Source organism: Taudactylus pleione, unplaced genomic scaffold (genome assembly GCF_031769625.1).
Source record: "Taudactylus pleione unplaced genomic scaffold, aTauple2 ptg000441l, whole genome shotgun sequence".
Classification (NCBI taxonomy): domain Eukaryota; kingdom Metazoa; phylum Chordata; class Amphibia; order Anura; family Myobatrachidae; genus Taudactylus; species Taudactylus pleione.
This window is the reverse complement of record NW_028284843.1, coordinates 1,186,920-1,213,448: the sequence shown is the minus strand read 5'-3', so window position 1 is coordinate 1,213,448 and position 26,529 is coordinate 1,186,920. Positions and strand designations below refer to the sequence as shown.

At 48.0% G+C, this 26,529-nt stretch overlaps 1 protein-coding gene across 3 annotated transcripts in view; it reads left to right on the top strand.

Moving 5' to 3' along the window:
• Window positions 1-26,529, top strand: part of MTOR (mechanistic target of rapamycin kinase) — a 393,475-nt gene that overhangs the window by 141,083 nt on the left and 225,863 nt on the right. For all 3 annotated transcript variants that reach the window (XM_088447807.1, XM_088447808.1, XM_088447806.1), the window contains exon 27: window positions 26,020-26,095. In XM_088447807.1, coding sequence (XP_088303933.1) covers window positions 26,020-26,095 — 76 coding nt within the window. The remainder of the gene's footprint in view (window positions 1-26,019; window positions 26,096-26,529) is intronic.

Here is a 26,529-nt window from a genome sequence, read left to right as displayed (position 1 = left end):
TGTGTACCGTACTAGACGCTCTGATAGTTACAGTCACAGCGCTGTCTGATTGCTGAGTGGATGAGAATAGAAACCCTAACCTCCCGCCGATGCACTGTGCGTTATGTCGTTCACCGTCTGCTTGAATGACATATCACGTAGTGTGTACCCAGGATTAGTCATGTTATAATGAGAAGTATACAGTAAATGCAGTGGAATTAGCTTATACATCCTTTATACCGTTGTTCTGTATCCTCGCCTTCAGCCGTTCCTAAGAGCAGGGTCACTGAAGCTCATTGTGTAACGTTTCCATGTTGAGGAGATTAATAAGTCTTTCACTTTCATGTGTCTTTGAGGTTTTGGCTGAGGTTCCCTCACCCTGCTCCTGCTGTTATCACACAAGCCTTTTATTGTGCTCTCACCCATGTACCACTGTATCCCATACGGAGCGGCCGCACGTCTGGCCGGCAGATGTGAGCGAGGCCTCTCCTGAGAAGGAAATCTCGTGTTTGACATTGGCTCGCTCTCCTCGTGTAGTGTAAATAAATATGACCTGGGACTCTACGGTCTCATTCGCTGCAGTGTCAGACTCCTGATCAGCGGATTCCAGAGAATGGGAAAGTGCTAGCGAGGAGACTTGTGCAGAGTGATTGCTGTACATAGAATCATGCAGCTCACAGTATAAGGACCCAAATGTCAGACACGTGTGACTATAACAGACATTTCATCATCAGGACTTTAACACGTGACCTCTGTCCCACAAGAGTTTACATCATATTTATCATCTATATCCCCATCTCTCTCTCTGATTACTGCAGTACGTCCGTGTACTGTAGTGCAGGGCCGTAACTAGGGTAGTGCGACCAGTGCCATCGCATGGGGCGCTGTTTGGACCTATCAATTTTCCTGTTTATTATCATTGTAGCTTCCTCTTGTTTTATCCCCAGCATCTCCTGGCCTCCCCTATGTCTTCCCTGTCCCTTCCCCATGAGGCCATGGCCCTCTCTCAGGTGCACTATATTATGTCCCTATTTATCCCCAGCATCTCCTGGCCTCCCCTATGTCTTCCCTGTCCCTTCCCCATGAGGCCATGGCCCTCTCTCAGGTGCACTATATTATGTCCCTATTTATCCCCAGCATCTCCTGGCCTCCCCTATGTCTTCCCTGTCCCTTCCCCATGAGGCCATGGCCCTCTCTCAGGTGCACTATATTATGTCCCTATTTATCCCCAGCATCTCCTGGCCTCCCCAATCTCTTCCCTGGCCCTTCCCCATGAGGCCATGGCCCTCTCTCAGGTGCACTATATTATGTCCCTATTTATCCCCAGCATCTCCTGGCCTCTCCTATCTCTTCCCTGTCCCTTCCCCATGAGGCCATGGCCCTCTCTCAGGTGCACTATATTATGTCCCTATTTATCCCCAGCATCTCCTGGCCTCTCCTATCTCTTCCCTGGCCCTTCCCCATGAGGCCATGGCCCTCTCTCAGGTGCACTATATTATGTCCCTATTTATCCCCAGCATCTCCTGGCCTCCCCTATCTCTTCCCTGGCCCTTCCCCATGAGGCCATGGCCCTCTCTCAGGTGCGCTATATTATGTCCCTATTTATCCCCAGCATCTCCTGGCCTCCCCTATCTCTTCCCTGGCCCTTCCCCATGATGCCATGGCCCTCTCTCAGGTGCACTATATTATGTCCCTATTTATCCCCAGCATCTCCTGGCCTCCCCTATCTCTTCCCTGGTCCTTCCCCATGAGGCCATGGCCCTCTCTCAGGTGCACTATATTATGTCCCTATTTATCCCCAGCATCTCCTGGCCTCTCCTATCTCTTCCCTGGCCCTTCCCCATGAGGCCATGGCCCTCTCTCAGGTGCACTATATTATGTCCCTATTTATCCCCAGCATCTCCTGGCCTCCCCTATCTCTTCCCTGGCCCTTCCCCATGAGGCCATGGCCTTCTCTCAGGTGCGCTATATTATGTGCCTATTTATCCCTAGCATCTCCTGGCCTCCCTTATCTCTTCCCTGGCCCTTCCCCATGAGGCCATGGCCCTCTCTCAGGTGCACTATATTATGTCCCTATTTATCCCCAGCATCTCCTGGCCTCTCCTATCTCTTCCCTGGCCCTTCCCCATGAGGCCATGGCCCTCTCTCAGGTGCACTATACTTTGTCCCTATTTATCCCCGGCATCTCCTGGCCTCCCCTATCTCTTCCCTGGCCCTTCCCCATGAGGCCATGGCCCTCTCTCAGGTGCACTATATTATGTCCCTATTTATCCCCAGCATCTCCTGGCCTCCCCTATCTCTTCCCTGGCCCTTCCCCATGAGGCCATGGCCTTCTCTCAGGTGCGCTATATTATGTGCCTATTTATCCCTAGCATCTCCTGGCCTCCCTTATCTCTTCCCTGGCCCTTCCCCATGAGGCCATGGCCCTCTCTCAGGTGCACTATATTATGTCCCTATTTATCCCCAGCATCTCCTGGCCTCTCCTATCTCTTCCCTGGCCCTTCCCCATGAGGCCATGGCCCTCTCTCAGGTGCACTATATTATGTCCCTATTCATCCCCAGCATTCTCCTGGCCTCCCCTATCTCTTCCCTGGCCCTTCCCCATGAGGCCATGGCCCTCTCTCAGGGGCACTATATTATGTCCCTATTTATCCCCAGCATCTCCTGGCCTCCCCTATCTCTTCCCTGGCCCTTCCCCATGAGGCCATGGCCCTCTCTCAGGTGCACTATATTATGTCCCTATTCATCCCCAGCATTCTCCTGGCCTCCCCTATCTCTTCCCTGGCCCTTCCCCATGAGGCCATGGCCCTCTCTCAGGTGCACTATATTATGTCCCTATTTATCCCCAGCATCTCCTGGCCTCCCCTATCTCTTCCCTGGCCCTTCCCCTTGAGGCCATGGTCCTCTCTCAGGTGCACTATATTATGTCCCTATTTATCCCCAGCATCTCCTGGCCTCCCCTATCTCTTCCCTGGCCCTTCCCCATGAGGCCATGGCCCTCTCTCAGGTGCGCTATATTATGTGCCTATTTATCCCCAGCATCTCCTGGCCTCCCCTATCTCTTCCCTGACCCTTCCCCATGAGGCCATGGCCCTCTCTCAGGTGCGCTATATTATGTGCCTATTTATCCCTAGCATCTCCTGGCCTCCCTTATCTCTTCCCTGGCCCTTCCCCATGAGGCCATGGCCCTCTCTCAGGTGCACTATATTATGTCCCTATTTATCCCCAGCATCTCCTGGCCTCTCCTATCTCTTCCCTGGCCCTTCCCCATGAGGCCATGGCCCTCTCTCAGGTGCACTATACTTTGTCCCTATTTATCCCCGGCATCTCCTGGCCTCCCCTATCTCTTCCCTGGCCCTTCCCCATGAGGCCATGGCCCTCTCTCAGGTGCACTATATTATGTCCCTATTTATCCCCAGCATCTCCTGGCCTCCCCTATCTCTTCCCTGGCCCTTCCCCATGAGGCCATGGCCTTCTCTCAGGTGCGCTATATTATGTGCCTATTTATCCCTAGCATCTCCTGGCCTCCCTTATCTCTTCCCTGGCCCTTCCCCATGAGGCCATGGCCCTCTCTCAGGTGCACTATATTATGTCCCTATTTATCCCCAGCATCTCCTGGCCTCTCCTATCTCTTCCCTGGCCCTTCCCCATGAGGCCATGGCCCTCTCTCAGGTGCACTATATTATGTCCCTATTCATCCCCAGCATTCTCCTGGCCTCCCCTATCTCTTCCCTGGCCCTTCCCCATGAGGCCATGGCCCTCTCTCAGGGGCACTATATTATGTCCCTATTTATCCCCAGCATCTCCTGGCCTCCCCTATCTCTTCCCTGGCCCTTCCCCATGAGGCCATGGCCCTCTCTCAGGTGCACTATATTATGTCCCTATTCATCCCCAGCATTCTCCTGGCCTCCCCTATCTCTTCCCTGGCCCTTCCCCATGAGGCCATGGCCCTCTCTCAGGTGCACTATATTATGTCCCTATTTATCCCCAGCATCTCCTGGCCTCCCCTATCTCTTCCCTGGCCCTTCCCCATGAGGCCATGGTCCTCTCTCAGGTGCACTATATTATGTCCCTATTTATCCCCAGCATCTCCTGGCCTCCCCTATCTCTTCCCTGGCCCTTCCCCATGAGGCCATGGCCCTCTCTCAGGTGCGCTATATTATGTGCCTATTTATCCCCAGCATCTCCTGGCCTCCCCTATCTCTTCCCTGACCCTTCCCCATGAGGCCATGGCCCTCTCTCAGGTGCACTATATTATGTGCCTATTTATCCCCAGCATCTCCTGGCCTCCCCTATCTCTTCCCTGACCCTTCCCCATGAGGCCATGGTCCTCTCTCAGGTGCACTATATTATGTTCCTAGATAAAAATTGGGAGGGGGCGCCAATGCTCTCTTTGGCACAGGGCACCAACAAGTCTAGTTACGTCTCTGCTGTAGTGTCATGTTTGCCCAGAATCTCCATAACAAAGGGTCCACTGGGGTTGGGTATGGGAGACCTGTAGTGGGCATGCCTGCTACAAAATGCCAACAGCGGCATCCCAATGCTCAGAATCCCGACAGGGACTCAATAAGTATTCTAACCTTTCACCCCCTAACCCTCCCCATTAGTGCCTAAACCTAACCCTGGCCCCTTACTGTCCCCCCCCCCCCTCCCTCCCCCCTGTGGTGCCTAAACCTTACTCCCCCTGTCTGCAGCTTATTCCTAACCTCACCCCCTCCATCATCCTAATTCTAACCTCACCCCCTCCATCATCCTAATTCTAACCTCACCCCCTCCATCATCTTAATTCTAACCTCTGCCCTCACCAGTGGTGCCTAAACCTAAACACCCCCCCCCCCCCCGCGGCTAACAGCTATACCGCAAACCTGGCCTGCTATATTTGCGATCAGGATGCCAGCTGTTGGGATTCCGGCGCCAGTGTTCTGGCCGCGGGGCGGGATTCCGGCGCGGCGGTCACGCAACTAAATCCCGGGCCACTGTATGGAGTGACTCCGAGAGAGGAAATGAGCCGTATGTATTTGCTGGCCTACGTTAGACTTCTTATTAGACTAGTGTCATTTTTGTTACTTTTGTATTTGCTAAATAGAAATTCTGACCTTTGTCCGCTGGTTTTGTTTAATGTTGTTTTCATTCTTTTTGATTCACATATTCTCAAAACAAAGACTGCTCCGTCATTTTTTCCCAAGTTTGCGTGCAGGATGCTCAGCTGATGCACACACTGCGACAGGGTAGTCTGCCTGGCGAGCAATGTCCACGTCTACCATGTACGCTCAGGATAAATGGCTGCATCCCAGAAGTGAGCGTTGCTGTAGAAAGTCACATTCACTGCAGTTGTCCATCTGCTGACTTCTATAATGTCACCTTTTCATTACATCTTTCTGCTTTTCTCATGTATGGCGCGAGTTAATCATGGGCACTGCACAATAGGACTGTGCGTTTCTCATTACATTTTGGCAATTGTTCATATTTAAGTGGTCTTATAACATTGCTTGGAGAGGGTCTTGAGATGTGCTTCTCTGCCGCAGTGTATCATGTAAGCAGAACTAATTAGAAGTGTAGGACAAGACCTAGTAGACTGTCGGCTCTGATGTAGGACGGGGTGGATTCCAGTGAACATGCCCCTCCACGAGATGCAGTCAGGATACCGACCCGCCGATATCCCGACACTTGCATCCTGACATGGGACTACATTTTTTAGTAGCTTTTCAGTAGCCCCACTATGGAATCCCGACACCCGGCATACCGAAAGAAGGTATGCCTGGTGTCTTAGCGTCTAGCGGTGGGGGACCCCAGGGAAACTAGTGGGGGTTAGGGTTAGGCACCCCCCCCCCCCTGAGAGGGTTAGGTTTAGGGTGTGAGGAGGGGTGTTAGGTTTAGGTATTAACAGGGGGGAGGTTAGAGTTAGGCACTAGGAGGGGGTTAGGGTTTGGCCCCCCCCCCCCCCGTAGAGTTAGGTTTAGGGTGCGGGGAGGGGGGTGGGTTAGGTTTAGGCATTAACGGGGAGAGGTTAGGGTTAGGCACCCCTGAGGGAGGGTTAGGCACCCCTGAGGGAGGGTTAGGGGGGGGGAGAGGGGAGGGTTAGGATACTTACCTTCAGCTGTCAGGATTTCGAACCGCCGGCATTACATACCAATTCCCCCTCCATACCTTTATCTAATTTCAGTAATCTTTCTCTATCATCCACTAGGGGACACTGGAAATTAGTACACACGGGTATAGAGGCGTGGCTGATTGGAGCTGGGCTCCTCCCCCTCTATTCCCCACCAACCCTCAGTTTAGAAAAATGTGTCAAGGGAGCTGGATAACTGGACAGAGTTCCAGCGTTCTCATTTATTTTTTATTTATTTTAACATTATTTAATCTTTGACGTGAGATTAGGGACCCTTCGCCACCTATTCCAAGGTTGGGGTCTGGGTCCCTGGCGTCCTGACACACACCAGGCTGGAGTGCACAGGGCTTCTCCTCTGACACCTCCCCTCATTAGCAGAAAATTCCTGTCAAGGGAGCCGCAGCGAGTACGGGCTGTATCCGTGGCGTCAGCAGCACGCTTACCCGTCTCCTGCCCGGCACCGGCAGAGAGCTGCATTACAGCACAGCTCTCACCAGTCCCGGCCCCCGCTGCTTCCGGGACACAAGCGCGGGCTCTCACTGCACAGCTAGGGCGGGTTATAACACAGCCCTGCTTCTGATTTCACTGCTTCTCCCACACATTCTCCCTACACCTCTCCTCCCTCCAGGCGGAGTGCGGCTGCCATTTTACAGAGACTGCGGGCACCGCCTGACATCCCTTCTACACAGGATCCTTTCAAGGGCTGTGATAACACTGGGTGGTGCGTGCAGGGAATCCATTCATTGAGGATGTGTGATTCTCCCCCTCTGTCGTCCATTATCCTTCTGATCTCTATCTGTATATTTCTTGTGCTGTGTGAGTGGCTTGTGTCACTACATGACAGGCAGGGCAGCCACCAAATTTCTCAGAAGCTGTTTGTTTGCTCGAATGCAATAACAAACTAAATCTCAAGTCTTCAAATCTGATGGTTTATCGCTTCATAATGGAGTCGATTCAATCGGTCATCGCGAGCTTAGAATCGGCGAAGTTTCTAATTTCTCTGGCCATTAAAGGATGCGTATCTACATGCCCCAATATGGGAACCGCGTCAAGCATTCCTGCGTTTTGCAATATTGCACGAGCACTATCAGTTTTTTGCTGTTGACGATTGGTTTGTCCTCAGCCCCCCCCCCCCCCCTGTTTTTTCACCAAGGTCATGTCTGTCATGATTGCACACCTATGGGCATCAGGTGTGACCGTAATTCCATACTTGGATGACCTATTGATCAAGGCCCCATCTTGTGTTGGACCATGCCTTGCTAACATACAAGACTGCAACGCAACAAGGCTCGATGATCAATTTAAAAAAAATCCAACCTAATACCGTCTCAGAGACTAGGGATGATCCTGGTTACGAAGTTACAGCGTGTGTTCCTACCTCTTGACAAAGCCCAGGACATTCTACTAATGGTTCAGCTAGTTCTCAGATCAATGAAGGTATCTTTGCATTTGTCTCTTGGGATGGTTGTTTCCTTCGAGGCGCTACAATTCGGATGATTCCACTCCCGTCCTTTGCAGCTGGATCTTCTAGCACAATGTTCAGGGTCTCAGCTATACCTACATGGGATGATTTGGTTGTCCCCAATAGCCAGGGTGTCTCTCCTCTGGTGGATCCAAACCAACAACTTCCTGGCGGGTCGACGATTCGGAGTGTGGATCTGGCTAGACTTGACGACCGACGTGAGTCTCCGAGAATGAAGATCGGTAGTCCTAGACTGTCAGTAACAAGGGCCATTGGTCAGCACAGGAAGGTAGGTTGCCCATAAATGCGATTTCGAACGCTCTGCTCGAAGCCGCACACTTACTAAGGTCTCAACCAGTAACAGTCGGACAACGAGACGGCCTTTGCTTTATATCCACTAGCAGGGTAGAACTCGAAGTCTCATGGCTATGCGAGACGTTACTCGGATTCTTCGGTGGCCGAGAGTCAGTCAGTAATCCGATCGGCAGTACTTCACATCACGGTGGTGGACAACTGGGAAGCAGATTATCTCAGTCGCCAGGACCTTCACCCCGGGGAATGGATGCTTCACCCAGACATTTTCAAGGCCTTGGTTCATCGTTAGTGTTGGCCTCAAGTGGACCTCATGGCATCTCTGTTAAACCATCAACTACCAAAATACTTGTCCAAGACTCTGGATCCGGCAGTCCCATGGTTCTATGAACTAGTCTACCTATTTCCTCCAATTCCGCTACTTCCTCACATACTAAAGCGGATAAAGCACAAGTCGGCCTCAGTAATACTCGTGGCACCGGACTGGCCCCGGAGGAGTTGGTTCTCGGACCTTTGTACTCTATTAATAGACGAGCCTTGGTCCCTGCTGCTTCGTCCAGACCTTCACCAACAGGGTCCTTTCGTGTACCCCAACCTAGCGCGGCTACGTTTAACGGATGGCTGTTGAGGCCGCTATCTTGAGAGACAAGGGCATCACAGAATCGGGTATCCTCTCTATGCTTCGCACACATTACCACTTCATTTGGCTGTCTTATGTAGCATGGTGTGAAAGTCGGGAACTCCCATCTAGGATTTTCTGTTTGTCTAGACCAGTGGTTCTCAAACTTGGTCCTCAGGACCCCACACAGTTCACTTTTTCCAGGTCACCCAGCAGGTGCACAGGTGTATTCATTACTCACTGACATGTATTAAAAGACCAACAGGTGCAGATCATTATTTTGCTAGTAATTATGTGAGGAGACCTGCAAAACATGCACTGTTTGGGGTCCTGAGGACCGAGTTTGAGAACCTGTGGTCTAGACTGTTGATTTCTCTCCAAATGAGACTCGATGCTGGTCTCTGTTTAGGATCCTTTAAAAGTGCAGATATCTGCCCTCTCCATTTTCTTTCAACGCAAATTGGCGCTCATACCTGAGGTGCAGACTTTTCTTCATGGAGTGCAACCACCTTTTGTTCCACCTACAGCTCTGTGGGACCTAAATTTGGTACTCACGTTTGTACAGTCTTCCATGTTTAAACCGCTTGCTGAGGTTGATCTCAAGTATTTGTCTTGGAAGCCTGTTCTCCTCCTGGCATTGGCTTCGGCCCGTCGGGTTTCAGAGTTGGGGGCCCTATCATGTAAGCCTCCATATCTCATTTTTCATGATGATAAGGCGGAGCTCAAGACGCAAGCAGTATTCCATCCCATGGTCGTGTCGGCTTTCCACATAAATCAGCCTATTGTGGTACCTACCTTGTTTGTGGACTCCGGAGAATCCTCAACTCTGGATGTTGTTCGAGCACTACGTATCTACCTTGCTCGGACCTCGCCCTAGCGTAAGTCGGAATGCTTTTTGTTCTGTATGATGCAGTCCGGAGGGTTTGGCCAACGTCAAAACAAACGTTGGCTAGGTGGATTCGTAGGGCTATACGTCAGGCTTATGTCAGCAGCGATAGACAACCTCCTCCGATTATTTCAACGCATTCCACATGTTCTCTGGGTACATCATGGGCGACACGTCGGGGTGTTTCCACCATGCAGCTGTGCCGTGCGGCTACTTGGTCCACGGTCCATACCTTTGTGAAATTGTATAAGTTTAACATGTTTGCTGCTTCAGCTTCACGGTTTGGCCGCCTTGTTCTGCAGGTTCCTCAGAAAGGTAAGCTAGTTCCTGCACTGCTCCGCAAAATGAGACGCACAGGTGACCCTGCTCTGTGCTGGTTATGGGACGCCCTCTCTCCATTGTCAGTGCAAGCCTCTGCTCCTCCATAGACATTGTAATCAAGACGCCCAACAGGTCCAACACTGAACTGTGTAGGGGACGCTTTGTAATGTTTCAATGATTTACATTAACAACTGTTTTTCTGTTTCTTCCGACACTGAAACGTATTAGGGGACACACAGATACTCTGCATACACCAGAGACTCCCACATGCGGACATACAGATACTCTGCATACACCAGAGGCTCCCACATGCGGACACACAGATACTCTGCATACACCAGAGGTTCCCACATGCGGACACACAGATACTCTGCATACACCAGAGGCTCCCACATGCGGACACACAGATACTCTGCATACACCAGAGGCTCCCACATGCGGACACACACATACTCTGCATACACCAGAGGCTCCCACATGCGGACACACACATACTCTGCATACACCAGAGGCTCCCACATGCGGACACACACATACTCTGCATACACCAGAGGCTCCCACATGCGGACACACAGATACTCTGCATACACCAGAGGCTCCCACATGCGGACACACAGATACTCTGCATACACCAGAGGCTCCCACATGCGGACACACAGATACTCTGCATACACCAGAGGCTCCCACATGCGGACACACAGATACTCTGCATACACCAGAGGCTCCCACATGCGGACACACACATACTCTGCATACACCAGAGGCTCCCACATGCAGACACACAGATACTCTGCATACACCAGAGGCTCCCACATGCAGACACACAGATACTCTGCATACACCAGAGGCTCCCACATGCAGACACACAGATACTCTGCATACAACAGAGGCTCCCACATGCATACACCAGAGGCTCCCACATGCAGACACACAGCGGATTCCAGCATTAGCATAAAATAGTAAGTAGCTTGCAGTGGCTGTATGGAGAGCCTCCGCCGGGGACTCAATCATTGTATACTAGTGATGCTATTTTTGTAGCTGAAGTAGACTCAGTCCCACCCTTTGGGAGTCTAGAGTACCCCCATTCTCATGTGAATCTTATTCTGGCTACACACTAGATGATGTGTTAACCACAACGGCACAATATATCAGGCGGACCGTACACACTGCACGATCTGGTGTATACGACCGTCTGATATGTTGTTCCCCCACCATATACAGAGCTATGGTGTTGGCTGCCGGATCTCCTGATGTGCCGCGCATAGACAGCTGATCAGAAGATGCAACTAGTGACTCTCATGAACGTACGACAGTGCCTACACAGTGTGCTATGTGGTTGACATATTGTTTCGATCCGCATCGGAACGATATATGGTCCGATATAACGCTTAGTCTGTGCTCAGCTTAAGAAGGCTATATGTATGTATATATAGATATATAGATATATATATATATATATATATATATATATATATAAAATCTCATATTGTGACAGGGACAGCATGCTTTCACATGAGGTTAATGTGGAGCAGCAGGTTTGTACAGAGATGGAGCAATAAATAGCATGATAGTGAGATCCAGTTCAGGTTTTCTGGGATCAATTGTAAGCCACAGGCAGGGCTAATTAGCAGCACCTAGTATCTGTCTTTAAAGTTTTGTCAGTGCAAGTTCACAATGATCCTGACGGTGAATTAGTTGCCCTGGTTATAGGCCCAGGGGTGACTGGTGTTAGTGTCAGGTCCAGGATCCCTAACAGAACCGTGTTGCAGTATGGAAGATTCTGTGTACCTGCTGCAACATCTTGTGTGTGTATATATATATATATATATACACACACACACACACACACACACACACACTCATAGGTGCCCACTAACAAGGGGTTTTCTAAATTCGACTCCTAAGGGGGTAAAAAGGGATGAAATGTTTCCTCCCCCTGTACAGTGTCCTGACTGACGCTCTCATCGTGGCTGCACCACAGTTCAAATTCAAACACCAAATGTCCCAAATGCTTCAAACATCACTGGCAGTTGGTGTGGCTCCCCTATTTTTATAGTGAGGGAGAGGAATGTGTTACTACATGAACGAGGGAGTGGAATGTGTTACTACAGAGGTCTGCGAGGATAATGTGTTACTACAGAGATGAGCAAGGGTAATGTGTTACTACAGAAGTGAGGGTAATGTGTTACTACAGAAGTGAGTGAGGGTAATGTGTTACTACAGAGGTGAGCGAGGATAATGTGTTACTACAGAGGTGAGCGAGGGTAATGTGTTACCACAGAGGTGAGCAAGGGTAATGTGTTACTACAGAGGTGAGCGAGGGCAATGTGTTGCTACAGAGGTGAGCGAGGGTAATGTGTTACTACAGAGGTGAGCGAGGGTAATGTGTTACCACAGAGGTGAGCGAGGGTAATGTGTTACTACAGAGGTGAGCGAGGGCAATGTGTTACTACAGAGGTGAGCGAGGATAATGTGTTACTACAGAGGTGAGCGAGGGTAATGTGTTGCTACAGAGGTGAGCGAGGGTAATGTGTTACTACAGAGGTGAGCGAGGGTAATGTGTTAGTACACAAGTGAGGGAAGGTAATGTCTTACTATAGCTATGATGAACTAATGTATTATTGGAGTTGTGAAATGGAGACAGTAAATATCTAGTATGTGTGTATTTATCTTACACTAGCAGAAGTACCCTGCTGTTACCCAGGTTTAAATCTTCAAGTTAAGTTTTTTTTATTAAATGATGTCGGCCAAATCCATCCAGTGGAAGGTCCAGAGCAGGGTCTCTGGGTCACAGTTCTGCACAGCGTATACCAACAGGAGGTCCGACCGGGACCCCAACCCCCCCTCAAACCTGACCAGGATCCAACTGGACTACTTTGCATTGGTTTCATCCTATCGGGGCAGGGTTGTCGGAATGTATAACCAGACAGACAGACCAAAGCGATGTCGCTATGTGGTGTAATACATTACGTTTCCCATTGTAAATAACGATGTAAGATTAGGCAGCTTTACCGTGAGAGCTGTGGAAGATATTCGCCAACTAACAAACTTCTTTATACATAGACATAGTTAGTTCAGGACGTATATTATTTGGAGATTTTTTGTATTCGTGCAGACACCATATACTGTACATGTCATTATTGTGGGTAATATGAATAAGGAATTAGTGATCTCAGATCTGCGCCTATAGATGATTTGTCTCATGTATTCATGCAGTTCCTCTTATACCAGCTTATTAATGCACAGCAAGTATATTCATAATATAACTTCATTGTTTTATGTTCTTTATTTGCATGAAATGATAGTTTTATGAAACACATACCACATGCAGAGACATAATAAATAGTACAGAGCCTCTGTGCTCACAAGAGCTTGCAATCTGTGACATTGCTATGTATTATATTACCATCATTCATTTCCCTGACCCCAGTGTCCATGCCTCTCTGTGCCATTGCTATGTATTATATTACCATCATTCATTTCCCTGACCCCAGTGCCCATGCCTCTCTGTGCCATTGCTATGTATTATCTTACCACCATTCATTTCCCTGACCCCAGTGCCCATGCCTCTCTGTGCCATTGCTATGTATTATCTTACCACCATTCATTTCCCTGACCCCAGTGCCCATGCCTCTCTGTGACATTGCTATGTATTATCTTACCACCAGTCATTTCCCTGACCCCAGTGCCCATGCCTCTCTGTGACATTGCTATGTATTATCTTATCACCATTCATTTCCCTGACCCCAGTGCCCATGCCTCTCTGTGCCATTGCTATGTATTATCTTACCACCAGTCATTTCCCTGACCCCAGTGCCCATGCCTCTCTGTGACATTGCTATGTATTATCTTATCACCATTCATTTCCCTGACCCCAGTGCCCATGCCTCTCTGTGACATTATGTATTATCTTACCACCATTCATTTCCCTGACCCCAGTGCCCATGCCTCTCTGTGACATTATGTATTATCTTACCACCATTCATTTCCCTGACCCCAGTGTCCATGCCTCTCTGTGCCATTGTTATGTATTATCTTACCACCATTCATTTCCCTGACCCCAGTGCCCATGCCTCTCTGTGCCATTGTTATGTATTATCTTACCACCATTCATTTCCCTGACCCCAGTGCCCATGCCTCTCTGTGCCATTGTTATGTATTATCTTATCACCATTCATTTCCCTGACCCCAGTGTCCATGCCTCTCTGTGACATTGCTATGTATTATCTTACCACCATTCATTTCCCTGACCCCAGTGCCCATGCCTCTCTGTGACATTGCTATGTGTTATCTTACCCCCATTCATTTCCCTGACCCCAGTGCCCATGCCTCTCTGTGACATTATGTATTATCTTACCACCATTCATTTCCCTGACCCCAGTGCCCATGCCTCTCTGTGACATTGCTATGTATTATCTTACCATCATTCATTTCTCTGACCCCAGTGTCCATGCCTCTCTGTGACATTGCTATGTATTATCTTACCACCATTCATTTCCCTGACCCCAGTGCCCATGCCTCTCTGTGACATTGCTATGTATTATCTTACCATCATTCATTTCCCTGACCCCAGTGCCCATGCCTCTCTGTGACATTGCTATGTATTATCTTATCACCATTCATTTCCCTGACCCCAGTGCCCATGCCTCTCTGTGACATTGCTATGTATTATCTTACCACCAGTCATTTCCCTGACCCCAGTGTCCATGCCTCTCTGTGACATTATGTATTATCTTACCACCATTCATTTCCCTGACCCCAGTGCCCATGCCTCTCTGTGACATTGCTATGTATTATCTTATCCCCATTCATTTCCCTGACCCCAGTGTCCATGCCTCTCTGTGACATTGCTATGTATTATCTTACCACCATTCATTTCCCTGACCCCAGTGCCCATGCCTCTCTGTGACATTGCTATGTATTATCTTATCACCATTCATTTCCCTGACCCCAGTGCCCATGCCTCTCTGTGACATTGCTATGTATTATCTTACCACCATTCATTTCCCTGACCCCAGTGCCCATGCCTCTCTGTGACATTATGTATTATCTTACCACCATTCATTTCCCTGACCCAGTGCCCATGCCTCTCTGTGCCATTGCTATGTATTATCTTACCACCAGTCATTTCCCTGACCCCAGTGTCCATGCCTCTCTGTGCCATTGCTATGTATTATCTTACCACCAGTCATTTCCCTGACCCCAGTGCCCATGCCTCTCTGTGACATTGCTATGTATTATCTTACCACCAGTCATTTCCCTGACCCCAGTGCCCATGCCTCTCTGTGCCATTGCTATGTATTATCTTACCACCAGTCATTTCCCTGACCCCAGTGCCCATGCCTCTCTGTGACATTGTTATGTGTTATCTTACCACCATTCATTTCCCTGACCACAGTGCCCATGCCTCTCTGTGACATTATGTGTTATCTTACCACCATTCATTTCCCTGACCCCAGTGCCCATGCCTCTCTGTGCCATTGCTATGTATTATCTTACCACCATTCATTTCCCTGACCCCAGTGCCCATGCCTCTCTGTGACATTGCTATGTGTTATCTTACCACCAGTCATTTCCCTGACCCCAGTGCCCATGCCTCTCTGTGACATTGTTGTGTTATCTTACCACCATTCATTTCCCTGACCCCAGTGCCCATGCCTCTCTGTGCCATTGCTATGTATTATCTTACCACCAATCATTTCCCTGACCCCAGTGTCCATGCCTCTCTGTGACATTGCTATGTATTATCTTACCACCAGTCATTTCCCTGACCCCAGTGCCCATGCCTCTCTGTGACATTGTTGTGTTATCTTACCACCAGTCATTTCCCTGACCCCAGTGTCCATGCCTCTCTGTGCCATTGCTATGTATTATCTTACCACCAGTCATTTCCCTGACCCCAGTGCCCATGCCTCTCTGTGACATTGTTATGTATTATCTTACCAACATTCATTTCCCTGACCCCAGTGCCCATGCCTCTCTGTGACATTGCTATGTATTATCTTACCACCATTCATTTCCCTGACCCCAGTGCCCATGCCTCTCTGTGACATTGCTATGTATTATCTTACCACCATTCATTTCCCTGACCCCAGTGTCCATGCCTCTCTGTGACATTGTTATGTATTATCTTACCAACATTCATTTCCCTGACCCCAGTGCCCATGCCTCTCTGTGACATTGCTATGTATTATCTTACCACCATTCATTTCCCTGACCCCAGTGCCCATGCCTCTCTGTGACATTGCTATGTATTATCTTACCACCATTCATTTCCCTGACCCCAGTGCCCATGCCTCTCTGTGACATTATGTATTATCTTACCACCATTCATTTCCCTGACCCCAGTGCCCATGCCTCTCTGTGACATTGCTATGTATTATCTTACCACCATTCATTTCCCTGACCCCAGTGCCCATGCCTCTCTGTGCCATTGTTATGTATTATCTTACCACCATTCATTTCCCTGACCCCAGTGCCCATGCCTCTCTGTGCCATTGCTATGTATTATCTTACCACCATTCATTTCCCTGACCCCAGTGTCCATGCCTCTCTGTGACATTGCTATGTATTATCTTACCACCATTCATTTCCCTGAGCCCAGTGCCCATGCCTCTCTGTGACATTGCTATGTATTATCTTACCACCAGTCATTTCCCTGACCCCAGTGCCCATGCCTCTCTGTGACATTATGTATTATCTTACCACCATTCATTTCCCTGACCCCAGTGCCCATGCCTCTCTGTGACATTGCTATGTATTATCTTACCACCATTCATTTCCCTGACCCCAGTGCCCATGCCTCTCTGTGCCATTGCTATGTATTATCTTACCACCAGTCATTTCCCTGACCCCAGTGTCCATGCCTCTCTGTGACATTGCTATGTATTATATTACCACCATTAATTTCCCTGACCCCAGTGTCCATGCCTCTCTGTGCCATTGTTATGTATTATCTTACCACCATTCATTTCCCTGACCCCAGTGCCCATGCCTCTCTGTGCCATTGCTATGTATTATCTTACCACCATTCATTTCCCTGACCCCAGTGCCCATGCCTCTCTGTGACATTGCTATGTATTATCTTACCACCATTCATTTCCCTGACCCCAGTGTCCATGCCTCTCTGTGACATTGCTATGTATTATCTTACCACCATTCATTTCCCTGACCCCAGTGCCCATGCCTCTCTGTGACATTGCTATGTATTATCTTACCACCAGTCATTTCCCTGACCCCAGTGTCCATGCCTCTCTGTGCCATTGCTATGTATTATCTTACCACCAGTCATTTCCCTGACCCCAGTGCCCATGCCTCTCTGTGACATTGCTATGTATTATCTTACCATCATTCATTTCCCTGACCCCAGTGCCCATGCCTCTCTGTGCCATTGCTATGTATTATCTTACCACCAGTCATTTCCCTGACCCCAGTGCCCATGCCTCTCTGTGACATTGCTATGTATTATCTTACCATCATTCATTTCCCTGACCCCAGTGTCCATGCCTCTCTGTGACATTGCTATGTATTATCTTACCACCATTCATTTCCCTGACCCCAGTGCCCATGCCTCTCTGTGACATTGCTATGTATTATCTTACCACCAGTCATTTCCCTGACCCCAGTGTCCATGCCTCTCTGTGACATTGCTATGTATTATCTTACCACCATTCATTTCCCTGACCCCAGTGCCCATGCCTCTCTGTGACATTGCTATGTATTATCTTACCACCAGTCATTTCCCTGACCCCAGTGCCCATGCCTCTCTGTGACATTGCTATGTGTTATCTTACCACCATTCATTTCCCTGACCCCAGTGTCCATGCCTCTCTGTGCCATTGCTATGTATTATCTTACCACCATTCATTTCCCTGACCCCAGTGCCCATGCCTCTCTGTGACATTATGTATTATCTTACCACCATTCATTTCCCTGACCCCAGTGCCCATGCCTCTCTGTGACATTGCTATGTATTATCTTACCACCATTCATTTCCCTGACCCCAGTGCCCATGCCTCTCTGTGACATTGCTATGTATTCTCTTACCACCATTCATTTCCCTGACCCCAGTGTCCATGCCTCTCTGTGACATTATGTATCATCTTACCACCATTCATTTCCCTGACCCCAGTGCCCATGCCTCTCTGTGACATTATGTATCATCTTACCACCAGTCATTTCCCTGACCCCAGTGCCCATGCCTCTCTGTGACATTGCTATGTATTATTTTACCCCCAATCATTTCCCTGACCCCAGTGCCCATGCCTCTCTGTGACATTGCTATGTATTATCTTACCACCATTCATTTCCCTGACCCCAGTGCCCATGCCTCTCTGTGACATTGCTATGTATTATCTTACCACTATTCATTTCCCTGACCCCAGTGCCCATGCCTCTCTGTGACATTGCTATGTATTATCTTATCACCATTCATTTCCCTGACCCCAGTGTCCATGCCTCTCTGTGACATTGCTATGTATTATCTTACCACCATTCATTTCCCTGACCCCAGTGCCCATGCCTCTCTGTGACATTGCTATGTATTATCTTACCACCATTCATTTCCCTGACCCCAGTGCCCATGCCTCTCTGTGACATTGCTATGTATTATCTTACCACCATTCATTTCCCTGACCCCAGTGCCCATGCCTCTCTGTGCCATTGCTATGTATTCTCTTACCACCATTCATTTCCCTGACCCCAGTGTCCATGCCTCTCTGTGCCATTGCTATGTATTATCTTACCACCATTCATTTCCCTGACCCCAGTGCCCATGCCTCTCTGTGCCATTGCTATGTATTATCTTACCACCATTCATTTCCCTGACCCCAGTGCCCATGCCTCTCTGTGACATTGCTATGTATTATATTACCACCATTCATTTCCCTGACCCCAGTGCCCATGCCTCTCTGTGACATTGTTATGTGTTATCTTACCACCATTCATTTCCCTGACCCCAGTGCCCATGCCTCTCTGTGACATTGTTATGTATTATCTTACCACCATTCATTTCCCTGACCCCAGTGCCCATGCCTCTCTGTGACATTGCTATGTATTATCTTACCACCATTCATTTCCCTGACCCCAGTGTCCATGCCTCTCTGTGCCATTGCTATGTATTATCTTACCACCAGTCATTTCCCTGACCCCAGTGCCCATGCCTCTCTGTGACATTGCTATGTATTATCTTACCACCATTCATTTCCCTGACCCCAGTGCCCATGCCTCTCTGTGACATTATGTATTATCTTACCACCATTCATTTCCCTGACCCCAGTGTCCATGCCTCTCTGTGACATTGCTATGTATTATCTTACCACCATTCATTTCCCTGACCCCAGTGTCCATGCCTCTCTGTGACATTGCTATGTATTATCTTACCACCATTCATTTCCCTGACCCCAGTGTCCATGCCTCTCTGTGACATTGCTATGTATTATCTTACCACCATTCATTTCCCTGACCCCAGTGCCCATGCCTCTCTGTGACATTGCTATGTATTATCTTACCACCATTCATTTCCCTGACCCCAGTGCCCATGCCTCTCTGTGACATTGCTATGTATTATCTTACCACCATTCATTTCCCTGACCCCAGTGTCCATGCCTCTCTGTGACATTATGTATTATCTTACCACCATTCATTTCCCTGACCCCAGTGTCCATGCCTCTCTGTGACATTATGTATTATCTTACCCCCAGTCATTTCCCTGACCCCAGTGCCCATGCCTCTCTGTACCATTGCTATGTATTATCTTACCACCAGTCATTTCCCTGACCCCAGTGCCCATGCCTCTCTGTGACATTATGTATTATCTTACCACCATTCATTTCCCTGACCCCAGTGTCCATGCCTCTCTGTGACATTGCTATGTATTATCTTACCCCCATTCATTTCCCTGACCCCAGTGCCCATGCCTCTCTGTGACATTATGTATTATCTTACCACCATTCATTTCCCTGACCCCAGTGCCCATGCCTCTCTGTGACATTGTTATGTATTATCTTACCACCATTCATTTCCCTGACCCCAGTGCCCATGCCTCTCTGTGCCATTGCTATGTATTATCTTACCACCATTCATTTCCCTGACCCCAGTGCCCATGCCTCTCTGTGACATTATGTATTATCTTACCACCATTCATTTCCCTGACCCCAGTGTCCATGCCTCTCTGTGACATTGCTATGTATTATCTTACCACCATTCATTTCCCTGACCCCAGTGCCCATGCCTCTCTGTGCCATTGTTATGTATTATCTTACCACCATTCATTTCCCTGACCCCAGTGCCCATGCCTCTCTGTGACATTGCTATGTATTATCTTAACACCAATCATTTCCCTGACCCCAGTGTCCATGCCTCTCTGTGCCATTGCTATGTATTATCTTACCACCAGTCATTTCCCTGACCCCAGTGTCCATGCCTCTCTGTGACATTGCTATGTATTATCTTACCACCATTCATTTCCCTGACCCCAGTGTCCATGCCTCTCTGTGACATTGCTATGTATTATCTTACCACCATTCATTTCCCTGACCCCAGTGTCCATGCCTCTCTGTGACATTGCTATGTATTATCTTACCACCATTCATTTCCCTGACCCCAGTGCCCATGCCTCTCTGTGCCATTGCTATGTATTATCTTACCACCATTCATTTCCCTGACCCCAGTGCCCATGCCTCTCTGTGACATTATGTATTATCTTACCACCATTCATTTCCCTGACCCCAGTGTCCATGCCTCTCTGTGACATTGCTATGTATTATCTTACCCCCATTCATTTCCCTGACCCCAGTGCCCATGCCTCTCTGTGACATTATGTATTATCTTACCACCATTCATTTCCCTGACCCCAGTGCCCATGCCTCTCTGTGACATTGTTATGTATTATCTTACCACCATTCATTTCCCTGACCCCAGTGCCCATGCCTCTCTGTGCCATTGCTATGTATTATCTTACCACCATTCATTTCCCTGACCCCAGTGCCCATGCCTCTCTGTGACATTATGTATTATCTTACCACCATTCATTTCCCTGACCCCAGTGTCCATGCCTCTCTGTGACATTGCTATGTATTATCTTACCACCATTCATTTCCCTGACCCCAGTGTCCATGCCTCTCTGTGACATTGCTATGTATTATCTTACCCCCATTCATTTCCCTGACCCCAGTGCCCATGCCTCTCTGTGACATTATGTATTATCTTACCACCATTCATTTCCCTGACCCCAGTGTCCATGCCTCTCTGTGACATTGCTATGTATTATCTTACCACCATTCATTTCCCTGACCCCAGTGCCCATGCCTCTCTGTGCCATTGTTATGTATTATCTTACCACCATTCATTTCCCTGACCCCAGTGCCCATGCCTCTCTGTGACATTGCTATGTATTATCTTAACACCAATCATTTCCCTGACCCCAGTGTCCATGCCTCTCTGTGCCATTGCTATGTATTATCTTACCACCAGTCATTTCCCTGACCCCAGTGTCCATGCCTCTCTGTGACATTGCTATGTATTATCTTACCACCATTCATTTCCCTGACCCCAGTGTCCATGCCTCTCTGTGACATTGCTATGTATTATCTTACCACCATTCATTTCCCTGACCCCAGTGCCCATGCCTCTCTGTGACATTGCTATGTATTATCTTACCACCAGTCATTTCCCTGACCCCAGTGTCCATGCCTCTCTGTGACATTGCTATGTATTATCCTACCACCATTCATTTCCCTGACCCCAGTGCCCATGCCTCTCTGTGACATTGCTATGTATTATCTTACCACCATTCATTTCCCTGACCCCAGTGCCCATGCCTCTCTGTGACATTGCTATGTATTATCTTACCACCATTCATTTCCCTGACCCCAGTGCCCATGCCTCTCTGTGACATTGCTATGTATTATCTTACCACCATTCATTTCCCTGACCCCAGTGCCCATGCCTCTCTGTGACATTGCTATGTATTATCTTACCACCATTCATTTCCCTGACCCCAGTGCCCATGCCTCTCTGTGACATTGCTATGTGTTATCTTACCACCATTCATTTCCCTGACCCCAGTGCCCATGCCTCTCTGTGACATTGCTATGTATTATCTTACCACCATTCATTTCCCTGACCCCAGTGCCCATGCCTCTCTGTGACATTGCTATGTATTATCTTACCACCATTCATTTCCCTGACCCCAGTGCCCATGCCTCTCTGTGACATTATGTATTATCTTACCACCATTCATTTCCCTGACCCCAGTGCCCATGCCTCTCTGTGACATTGCTATGTATTATCTTACCACCATTCATTTCCCTGAACCCAGTGCCCATGCCTCTCTGTGACATTGCTATGTATTATCTTACCACCATTCATTTCCCTGACCCCAGTGCCCATGCCTCTCTGTGACATTGTTATGTATTATCTTACCACCATTCATTTCCCTGACCCCAGTGTCCATGCCTCTCTGTGACATTGCTATGTATTATCTTACCACCATTCATTTCCCTGACCCCAGTGCCCATGCCTCTCTGTGACATTGTTATGTATTATCTTACCACCATTCATTTCCCTGACCCCAGTGTCCATGCCTCTCTGTGACATTGTTATGTATTATCTTACCACCATTCATTTCCCTGACCCCAGTGTCCATGCCTCTCTGTGACATTGCTATGTATTATCTTACCACCATTCATTTCCCTGACCCCAGTGCCCATGCCTCTCTGTGCCATTGCTATGTATTATCTTACCACCAGTCATTTCCCTGACCCCAGTGTCCATGCCTCTCTGTGACATTGCTATGTATTATCTTACCACCATTCATTTCCCTGACCCCAGTGTCCATGCCTCTCTGTGACATTGCTATGTATTATCTTATCACCATTCATTTCCCTGACCCCAGTGCCCATGCCTCTCTGTGACATTATGTATTATCTTACCACCATTCATTTCCCTGACCCCAGTGCCCATGCCTCTCTGTGACATTGCTATGTATTATCTTACCACCATTCATTTCCCTGACCCCAGTGTCCATGCCTCTCTGTGACATTGCTATGTATTATCTTACCACCATTCATTTCCCTGACCCCAGTGCCCATGCCTCTCTGTGACATTATGTATTATCTTACCACCATTCATTTCCCTGACCCCAGTGCCCATGCCTCTCTGTGACATTGCTATGTATTATCTTACCACCATTCATTTCCCTGACCCCAGTGCCCATGCCTCTCTGTGACATTGCTATGTATTCTCTTACCACCATTCATTTCCCTGACCCCAGTGTCCATGCCTCTCTGTGACATTATGTATCATCTTACCACCATTCATTTCCCTGACCCCAGTGCCCATGCCTCTCTGTGACATTATGTATCATCTTACCACCATTCATTTCCCTGACCCCAGTGTCCATGCCTCTCTGTGACATTGCTATGTATTATCTTACCACCATTCATTTCCCTGACCCCAGTGTCCATGCCTCTCTGTGACATTGCTATGTATTATCTTATCACCATTCATTTCCCTGACCCCAGTGCCCATGCCTCTCTGTGACATTATGTATTATCTTACCACCATTCATTTCCCTGACCCCAGTGCCCATGCCTCTCTGTGACATTGCTATGTATTATCTTACCACCATTCATTTCCCTGACCCCAGTGTCCATGCCTCTCTGTGACATTGCTATGTATTATCTTACCACCATTCATTTCCCTGACCCCAGTGCCCATGCCTCTCTGTGACATTATGTATTATCTTACCACCATTCATTTCCCTGACCCCAGTGCCCATGCCTCTCTGTGACATTGCTATATATTATCTTACCACCATTCATTTCCCTGACCCCAGTGCCCATGCCTCTCTGTGACATTGCTATGTATTCTCTTACCACCATTCATTTCCCTGACCCCAGTGTCCATGCCTCTCTGTGACATTATGTATCATCTTACCACCATTCATTTCCCTGACCCCAGTGCCCATGCCTCTCTGTGACATTATGTATCATCTTACCACCAGTCATTTCCCTGACCCCAGTGCCCATGCCTCTCTGTGACATTGCTATGTATTATTTTACCCCCAATCATTTCCCTGACCCCAGTGCCCATGCCTCTCTGTGACATTGCTATGTATTATCTTACCACCATTCATTTCCCTGACCCCAGTGCCCATGCCTCTCTGTGACATTGCTATGTATTATCTTACCACCATTCATTTCCCTGACCCCAGTGCCCATGCCTCTCTGTGACATTGCTATGTATTATCTTATCACCATTCATTTCCCTGACCCCAGTGTCCATGCCTCTCTGTGACATTGCTATGTATTATCCTACCACCATTCATTTCCCTGACCCCAGTGCCCATGCCTCTCTGTGACATTGCTATGTATTATCTTACCACCATTCATTTCCCTGACCCCAGTGCCCATGCCTCTCTGTGACATTGCTATGTATTATATTACCACCATTAATTTCCCTGACCCCAGTGCCCATGCCTCTCTGTGACATTGCTATGTATTCTCTTACCACCATTCATTTCCCTGACCCCAGTGCCCATGCCTCTCTGTGACATTGCTATGTATTATCTTACCACCATTCATTTCCCTGACCCCAGTGCCCATGCCTCTCTGTGACATTGCTATGTATTATCTTACCACCATTCATTTCCCTGACCCCAGTGCCCATGCCTCTCTGTGACATTGCTATGTGTTATCTTACCACCATTCATTTCCCTGACCCCAGTGCCCATGCCTCTCTGTGACATTGCTATGTATTATCTTACCACCAGTCATTTCCCTGACCACAGTGCCCATGCCTCTCTGTGACATTATGTATTATCTTACCACCATTCATTTCCCTGACCCCAGTGCCCATGCCTCTCTATGACATTGCTATGTATTATCTTATCACCATTCATTTCCCTGACCCCAGTGCCCATGCCTCTCTGTGACATTATGTATTATATTACCACCATTCATTTCCCTGACCCCAGTGCCCATGCCTCTCTGTGACATTGCTATGTATTATCTTACCACCATTCATTTCCCTGACCCCAGTGCCCATGCCTCTCTGTGACATTGCTATGTGTTATCTTACCACCATTCATTTCCCTGACCCCAGTGCCCATGCCTCTCTGTGACATTGCTATGTATTATCTTACCACCATTCATTTCCCTGACCCCAGTGCCCATGCCTCTCTGTGACATTGCTATGTATTATCTTACCACCATTCATTTCCCTGACCCCAGTGCCCATGCCTCTCTGTGACATTGCTATGTATTATCTTACCACCATTAATTTCCCTGACCCCAGTGTCCATGCCTCTCTGTGACATTATGTATTATCTTACCACCATTCATTTCCCTGACCCCAGTGCCCATGCCTCTCTGTGACATTGCTATGTATTATCTTACCACCATTCATTTCCCTGAACCCAGTGCCCATGCCTCTCTGTGCCATTGTTATGTATTATCTTACCACCATTCATTTCCCTGACCCCAGTGCCCATGCCTCTCTGTGACATTGCTATGTATTATCTTACCACCATTCATTTCCCTGACCCCAGTGCCCATGCCTCTCTGTGACATTGCTATGTATTATCTTACCACCATTCATTTCCCTGACCCCAGTGTCCATGCCTCTCTGTGACATTGCTATGTATTATCTTACCACCATTCATTTCCCTGACCCCAGTGCCCATGCCTCTCTGTGCCATTGTTATGTATTATCTTACCACCATTCATTTCCCTGACCCCAGTGCCCATGCCTCTCTGTGACATTGCTATGTATTATCTTACCACCATTCATTTCCCTGACCCCAGTGTCCATGCCTCTCTGTGACATTGTTATGTATTATCTTACCAACATTCATTTCCCTGACCCCAGTGCCCATGCCTCTCTGTGACATTGTTATGTATTATCTTACCACCATTCATTTCCCTGACCCCAGTGCCCATGCCTCTCTGTGACATTGCTATGTATTATCTTACCACCATTCATTTCCCTGACCCCAGTGCCCATGCCTCTCTGTGCCATTGCTATTTATTATCTTACCACCATTCATTTCCCTGACCCCAGTGCCCATGCCTCTCTGTGACATTGCTATGTATTATATTACCACCATTCATTTCCCTGACCCCAGTGTCCATGCCTCTCTGTGACATTATGTATTATCTTACCACCATTCATTTCCCTGACCCCAGTGCCCATGCCTCTCTGTGACATTGTTGGGATTGTTCTGCCTGATTGCTGATTATATAACAGCCTGTGGTATGTCTGTGTTTCTGTGCTATAAAGCCTATATTGCTCTTACTGATGGTAACTACAACTCTCTTCTATCCCTCCAGCATTAACAATAAACTGCAGCAGCCCGAAGCAGCCTCTGGGGTCTTAGAGTTTGCCATGAAGCACTATGGGGAGCTGGTAAGTGTATCCTGCTGTATGTGTATACATAATAATAATATACACACGCTGTATCCTGCTGTATGTGTATACATAATAATAATATACACACGCTGTGTCCTGCTGTATGTGTATACATAATAATAATATACACACGCTGTATCCTGCTGTATGTGTATACATAATAATAATATACACACGCTGTATCCTGCTGTATGTGTATACATAATAATAATATACACACGCTGTATCCTGCTGTATGTGTATACATAATAATAATATACACACGCTGTGTCCTGCTGTATGTGTATACATAATAATAATATACACACGCTGTATCCTGCTGTATGTGTATACATAATAATAATATACACACGCTGTATCCTGCTGTATGTGTATACATAATAATAATATACACACGCTGTGTCCTGCTGTATGTGTATACATAATAATAA